At 35.4% G+C, this 8505-nt stretch overlaps 1 protein-coding gene across 2 annotated transcripts in view; it reads right to left on the reverse strand.

The window, feature by feature from the left end:
* Positions 1 to 5410: 5410 nt before the first annotated feature.
* CUL3 (cullin 3) overlaps positions 5411 to 8505 on the reverse strand; it is an 84010-nt gene continuing 80915 nt past the window's right edge. For both annotated transcript variants that reach the window (XM_006763402.2, XM_015563668.1), the window contains one exon: positions 5411 to 7108. In XM_006763402.2, the coding sequence (XP_006763465.1) occupies positions 6977 to 7108 (132 nt within the window). In that variant the 3' untranslated portion in view covers positions 5411 to 6976. The remainder of the gene's footprint in view (positions 7109 to 8505) is intronic.

Below are 8505 nucleotides of genomic sequence, written 5' to 3' on the forward strand. Positions count from 1 at the left end.
TGAAATAAGCCAGTAAAGAAAAACAAATACCATATGATCTCACTTATATGTGGAATCTAATGAACAAAATAAACTAACAAAATAGAAACGCACATACAGAGAACAGACCGACAGCTGTCAGAGGGGGAAGGGGGTTGGGAGGCTGGGTAAAAAGGGATTAAGAAACAAAACCAAAAAACTCCGACATATACAACAGTATGGTGATTACCAGATGGAAATGGGGGTACGGGGGATAGAAGAGGGTAAGGAGGGGATAAATTGTAATGGAAGGAGACGTCTTGGGCGGTGAACACACAATACAGTGTACAAATGATGTATTATAGAACTGTACAACGAACTTTCACAAAGCTAGGCCCTTTATTCCTCCCTTCCTTCTAGTGGTTGTGCCCTGCAGTTACTTTGTTTCCATCTCTAGCAGAGAAGAAAGGAGGCTGTTAGCGGCAAGCTCCCTGAGGGGAGGCATCGCTCCGCTGGACTGGGAGGCACAGAAGGAACTTGAACAACTGCCTTGCATCCAGCCGGTGTCAGAGACATATTGGGTGACATATCCACTAACCTCTTTTCTAAAAGGTACCAACATGTGTAAACACAACTGCAGAAAAATGACATCATAAATTATGAAAAATGTCATAAAAATATTTGGCTGTTTAAAATAAATGTAACATTTTTGTATACCATATGTAGACATCATTATGTTTATGCATTTCTAGTATATTTTACCAAAGAAGTTACTTACGTATCTAACACACATAACCATGGGAAATTAATTTACAAATACAACTTTGTCTCAGTCAACACATTTCCTAGAGCTCCATCTATGTAGGCTTGCATGTATGTGTACATTTTTGCCCATCAGAATTTTACTGATATCTAATAAAACACTGTCTCTTAGTGAATGTAGTGAAATAAAACAGGTTTAAACTTTATTACTGTGATGTGCCACTTAAACTATATATGTAGTATATTGCAGAAATTACCAATCTATCCACTTTTAAGAACTAATGTCACTCATCATGCTTATGCAAATTTGCACACACACACGTATACGCATAATTGTATGTGCAAATGTACACACGTGATTTCAACATTGTGATTTATGGAACCTTTAATAACTCACTTTTTGGTCATAGTGGTTGCAAAAAATTAAGCAGGAAAAAACGGAACATTTAAGCAAGGACTGCAGGAAGTTCATAACAAATTAAGCATCATATTTCAAGAAGTTACATTACACTAAAGGAGAGGGAAGAACAGTATGAACTGGTTTAGTGTATAAATCAGTTTTTAGACAGTAAGTCCAGTTGATGAGCATGATGTGATAAGGCTAATCTACAGCTCAGGGCTATTAGCTATACAGAAGGGTGGGCCCTACATTGTCTCATAAATGAATGCTGCAATTAATAAGATGGAATGAAGTTTGATTGGAGAACTTGCTGACAGATATGCTAAGCGCTGGTAAAATGACAGCATGCTGTCTGCTGCTCCTTTGGTAAATCCAAGCTCCAAATCTTCTGGAAGCTATAGAGGAAAACGTCTCCCTCAGAAGCAGTCATGGCCTTTGTCACTCAGACTTACCATTGGATTCATAGCTGGGCCTGTGGAGAAGCAAAAGTTATAAGGAAAAGTAAACATTAATGGGCTGTGCATCCACACTTGGGTTGAAGCAGCAGTCACTGTGGCCAGGATTGTGAGAAGAGCAATAATTACCGAGAAATCTCCAAAGTGCACCTCTTTGAGCTAACCTTCACCCTGCTCCACCAACCTTGAGAATTAGTTCTGTTGAGGAGCCAAGGGTTTCCTTGTACACTTAGATCTTAATCTATGCACCAATTTGGAGGAACTATTTTTATGACTCAACTTCATTTTCAAGAGAAAAAAATTAAAAACATTTTGCTTAATTACTGGTAGTAGAGAATATAGGTGTTTCTATGAAAGCCTATTACTGAATAATAAAAGTCAGGTTTGAGTATTAGGGAGTTGTATCATGGTCTTAAGCGAATCATTTGTCAGATTGAGCATGACACCAAAGACTGAACTCCACTGGAAACACTTCACTCCTGTTGGGTTACACTAATAATCCACACTACAATTACCGTTATTACCTGGAAGAGTTGGCAGCACAGACTAACTTTTGTCACCCAGATCTCACTAAATTTAGCTTCACAAACAAAGGTTCTAAAGGAGGAAAAAATAGTCCCACGCTGTTCACTTGTCTTCCTTAGAATCACTTTTAGTTGTTAAATTCATACAAACCAGACAGAGGTCCGTGAGCCGTTAACAGTTGGTTTCTAAATTCTATTTTTCCCAGTGGAAGTACCTAATGTAAACGGTAAGACCACAGGCTGCCCTTTGACTCTGAGGACACTATATTCACTATTATGGATTCTCCCCCAATTAGGATCACCGACAATTGGGTGGTTGTGATTATCACTGTGATCTGTGACCATGAGTAGAATGAAGTTAATGCCCCACTTTTCATTAAATCTCGACTTGACTAAATGTTGCCTTAACCAGCTGAGGCATAGTAAGTGCATGTAAGATGTTAAAGATCTCACAATTTCCATCACATAAGATGAATGTTCTCATCTAATTAGTAAAATTGGGAGTTTATATGCTTTATTATAACATAATCTAAAGCAATGGTTCCCAAATGCAACTGCACAAAGATCGCCTCAGACCTACGAAATCAAATCTACAAGAGGCATCAAGTTTGTTTTGAAGCCTCCCTAGGAAATTCTGGTTTTAAAACACCAAAGCACTTGCCACTCCTCTTTTGGAATAGTTTAGTCTGTAGCACATTCTTGTATGACCTTCATGAGTACAACCCTTTGCTTCTTTGAGAATGGATTGCAATATTTTTAATCAGTTCAAGTCAGTTTGGTGAATATGAATGCCTTATTGGAAAATTGGGTAATACTAATTTTGGTCAAAAAATAGTTAAGAATGCTTTCCTTAGTATTGCAAAATTGCTTTGCAGGCAAACTTTAGATTGAAAGGGCACTCCCTTCTTTCCTCCTCTTCCATTCAGATGTAGACGTTGCATAGATTTTGGGCAGAATCTCTCTACATTATACTTATACATACTGGTTGCCTATTGCTAAGGCTGCACTGGAACAGAACACAGATTTTGTCCTCACCCACCTGATGCCATGTCCCTTGTGGTATGTTTTCTGTCTCTTCCGACTTACAATTCTAATCCATTAAAAAAATCATTCTAGTGGATACCTTTTAATACAGAGAACAGCATCATATAGGAAATGTGTTAAAATTCATTCTACAGATATTGATATCTAACATCAGTTCTATAAACAAAATTAATTCCTATATACTGTATACACCAATATGCACAGACAATATCACAAAAATATTTTCTTTTGGTTAGGATCTATGAAAGTTCCACAATATCAAATCCTCCGGGGAATATTTTCTAATTGATCAAAACAAGCTTTCACCAATATACTCACCAAGAAAATTTACTTTCAGATCCAAATTCAATTGATAGTTCTGATCAGAGTCTGCCAAAACTGGGGACACATTAACACTCATTAAAAGCACAATTTTCAAAATCAGACAGAATTGGGCCCAAATTCCTGGACCCCAGTAACTATGACAGGCATCTTGAATGAGTTTTTCTATCACTAAGTCTGAATATTTTCTTTCATAGGATGTGGTGACTCAAACAGCTTTAAAATCAGCATTTAATATCATCTGGAAGAAGCCAGTGGTTGCTTTACATTTTCAACTTTTTAGCTAGTTGAAAACCAAACATGAAATAATTTCCATTTATAAAAATATAATCCTTATACAATCAAATATTAGTCATACTCCCAAAAATGCAGTACAGATTTTATCAAGTTTGATTCTTTTAGGACTTTTTTTCAAGACATTTAGTGATCATTAGGCACATTCATCTGAGATTTACTGAGCGCCTACACCCACCACATGCCAGACATTTTGCTGAGGAATTTTATTGCAACTGCAGAAAGAATTTTGAGAGTTAGCAATTATAATTATCCCCACATTGCAAGAATTCTTACATACAATTTTAGGTATTACTTGGATTGTACTTTCTCATCTGAGTATTGAAATTTGATAGTTTCATTAAGTTACTGGGGGAACAGATCAGCAGTGCTTTACCATGAGAAGAGTTCGTACTGAGAAGGCGTATCAGCATCTTAGGGGTTTGGGAATGGAACATGTCTGTTTACAATGCGGCACAGGTGATTCTAATGCATCCTTCCCCATCCCCTTTTAAAATTCATTGACATAAAAGAATCCTTGCAATGACAACCACATTTTATTTGTGAGGCTGTTCCCTAACTGCAATGAATTTTCAATCTTTAAATAATATAACTATATAACAATTCAAAGTAAACACTGTCCTGGATTTGAGGATATCAGAGAATTACAATTAAACAAGTGAACAAAGATTACATCATTTTGCAGTTGGAAAACTACATATCCACCCTCCTTAAAATTCTTCAAGTATAAGTCACCAAAATTTATTCACATCAACAGGATTAAATAAATGGTTAGGATGCATTAGTCTCTGAAATTAAGACATTAAAAAAAACTGAGAAAAAGAATATGAATGACTTCTTGCTGAAAAGAAAGCAACATCAAAATGCATTATTATGAGCTTACATAATACTCAGGACCTAAAACACACAAGCATGTTAGGCGATCCAATTTTGTTTTTCAATGCAGCATCATTCTCCGATCATTCAACTAAACTGCAACTGACTGAAATGCAACTGAGTACAAATAGTTGCATTCTCCACCATTCAATTCAACTGCAATTCAGAAATGTGTTGCAACATAAAACATTTAGAAGCGTAAATATCAAACCTGTGCCTCCCAATGGACATGTCTCTAAATTCTACATTTCACTGGTATGTCCACACTTGAGATACTGACATAAATTTAACTTTACAACTTTTAATACTTTAAACTAGTGCTTAAATTTTTCTTTTAATGTCTCATTTCAATTTCAAATGAAGTTTTTACAAGCTTCATATTGATTAACCTGGCAATGAGTTATTCTAATAATCCCCAAGGTGTTACATATCACTTGATTGGGAATTGAGAGCAATATTCCGAAACCTTAAATACTAGTATCTTCCTATAGATTTCTGTTACAGAAATTCCAATGATGTAAAGAATCAGAAGCGAAATCCTTCAGCTTTCTATGTTACACCTGACCTACTATTGCTCAAGTATGGTGAAAGTGTCCTGAGAATAATGTTCATGATAGTTTTCATTTGTATCTTAATTGCATCATGGTAAAGTGGGAAATGTAGAGACTAAGAGCATAAGGTTTATAATCTAGAATACAAATGAAGGCAAAATTAAATGCAGTTAAGAGCTTATCTGCAAGTCTACAAGGAAAATTATAACCCAAGACGCATGGGGAAAAAGATTTATGTGGAGTTTTTAATCCATATTAGAATTCAGTTGTAACTTGACCATAAATTTAAACAGAAACCATCTTCTGAGACATACATTCTAATAAATGTACCAACAGTACTGGTAGTCAATGAAGGGTCGGTTATTTTAAATTATTAATAACATTTCATTTTTCTATCCAATAGAATCTATAGTGGTTTGCCCCAATTACATATCTTAAACAATGTCTTATTAAAACAAAATGAGACAAAATTAAATGGAAGATAAAAATACTCTGAAGTTATTAAAAAGAAAGCAAACTATAATTCTTGGCAGATCCATCAGGTAAAAAACATTGGTGGAAGTTGGAAGCACAGGATAACCGACACGAATCTTCAGCACAAAGCACATCTTTAAAAACATGAAACGATGACTCTTTGGAGGACAATAGCTAAATATCCAAGAATCATCAGGTTTGAAAAATATTGCTTAATCACTTTCCAAAACACAGCTGCAAGAACTGAAGATCTTGTTAAAAATATCAAGGTAATCATATTTATTGCATTTTTAGAATGCATTTCGAAACAGAAAATTAACATGCACCTCAGCTTCACCAAAATATATATATTTAAGAAGGGGGAACCTACGATATTTTATAAACAAAGTGTAGACTATATGTGCTTTTCAGAGGGGCTGAATTAAATACAACCAGCTGCCAATGTTGTGCTCTAACATACTTGAATTAGTGGGTATGTGTATGCTAAATTCATTTATTTTTGTCAACAATAAATGAAATAAAAACACTGCCCTATACAATCCACTATCAGCAGTGAGTACAACAGCAAAAAATTGTACAATAATTTATACATACTAAAATATTCTTTTCTCTAGAGATAATTCAGAACAAAACCTAATCATTATAAGACTTAATTTGGGAAATCTCAAATTACAATAGGGAAAAACCAAATCAAGGTGTGTATTGAGCCCAAAACAAAGGTTCCTGGTCATAAGGCTATAAGATTCTAAGTGCAAGTGGTAGTAGAATAAAGCATGCTCAAATTGTATGCTTGGGTCGTTGAATATTTATCAAACCTTTAAATTAAACAAGACTAGCTAAAGAAATGCCTTAAGCATAGCAAGATAATTGGGAATCGTGTCATTTCCTTTACCATTTTTGTTACCCAACTTATACAATGCCAAAGTGCTAAGCAACACTACAAAAACACATTTACATCAACACTGAAAGACCTGGGGAAATGAAATCCAACAATTTTATTTTAATGAGCTCGTATTTTCTAAATTTTGTTTTATTTTTTCCTGTTTTCATACAGTATTGAAAACAAAACGCGGCACATTCACATTTTCCCGAGGAACTGTAAAGATGATCTCTACAGGGATAAACGTTGTAAAGCCTGAAGCTCAATCAATTGATGTTGAAAACTCTCAAAGGAGTAAAGGCTTGATCTGAATGGTCTAGAACATGTACTGTAATTTAATAGAAGAGATGGTCGTCTTAATATTTAATGATTTAAAAGAACTTCCCAGTCCATGCGAAGAGTACAGTCCAAGAATAAATCAAATTTTTGAACGCATTTTATGCTACATATGTGTATACTTTGCGATCCTCAGGTGTTCGTGCCAAGTATTCTCTCTCAATAAGTCCTTCAATACGCTTCTTAATAACAACTGGACTTGGTAAGAATCGAGCCTTCAACTGCTGAGTTACCTAAAACGAAAGGTAAAACGATTTCTCACCAGAAAATTTAAAAAGCATAACATTTCCATATTAACACAAATATTCTTAATTTTGAATAAAACTGATGTGTCACTTTAAGACTCAGATCAAACTTTAGTAATCTGATTACCTCCTCACATCAGAATGTGAATACTACAGGTTAGAATTAATGGAATATATTAGTATGATGTATATTAATACTTAACCATTTTTACTTCTGGGATATCCTCCCAATTCACAGAATTTGGGTAGCATGTGTGTAAGCGCACGAACTCTAGACCCAAACCGCCTGGACGCAAATCCCAGCTCTCTGACTTACTAGCTCTGAGACATAACCTCATGACGTTGCTGTGTATATTAAATGTTAACAGAGGTGATGCTTTAGAATAATGCCAAGAGCTCCTGTTGCCATTATTTTCTCCAACTGATGTCAGGATTCTAAGTATTGTGACACCAGTTATAATAAAACAGTAACTATAGCAGCAGCCAAAGTCTTGACTGTGCACTATGTATCAGGCATTTTGTATATATTCTAATGTAATGCTCTTAGCCCTATAAAGTAGGTTGTCTAATTTTTTCAAGTGAAAAAAATAAGCCACAGAGGAAAACTGACATCAACAAGTAGTAAACTGAGCCAGTAGTTAGAGAAGAGAAGCCACACCGCTCTGCTCCAAGTCCATTTTTCCCCAGGAATCCACTGGCCTCTCTTGCAGAGCATTCATCCATAAGCCAGCTTTTTTTTTTTTTTTTTTTTTTACTCCTGCTGGATAAGCTCATTTCCCAAGGCCACAGCGAATTGATAATCCTTTAAAGTCTGAAACTTCAGCATCTCACTCTCCACCTAAAATCTACCATCTTTCTAGTATTTTTATTCCAGTATCAACAAACTTGTTCTCAACCCACCTGAGATCTCTAATCCTCTGACCCTTTCTTCTAAGCAATCAGACAATCTACTTTAATAACTTCTTTTTAACTTACCTCATTCCTGATGGGGGTTTAGATTGCACATAAGATCATTTCAACACTCAACAGTATCAACTCTCTGATTCCTTTGGTTCTAGTCTATAAACACCATTTCAACATTTACTACATCATGCAAAATCTACTTGTTAGCATCCTGCTAAGTACAATTGTAATTTATAATATCTTGTGTAGAGACCAGGAGGCAGCAAACTGCAGCCTGCAGGCCTAATACAGCCAACTGCCTATTTTGTTAATTCTTACTAGAACACACTCACTTGTTATCTGTGGCCATTTTCATGCTACAACTGATTATTAAACACACATACACACACACAGTCTGCCAATCTCTGAAACAGACTGATAACACTAATTTATAGTATTCAAGTTCAGCAAGTTTCTAAGGACATCCTGTTTTATGTAGGGAA

Source organism: Myotis davidii, unplaced genomic scaffold, assembly GCF_000327345.1.
Source record: "Myotis davidii unplaced genomic scaffold, ASM32734v1 scaffold575, whole genome shotgun sequence".
In the NCBI taxonomy this organism is placed as follows: Eukaryota; Metazoa; Chordata; class Mammalia; order Chiroptera; family Vespertilionidae; genus Myotis; species Myotis davidii.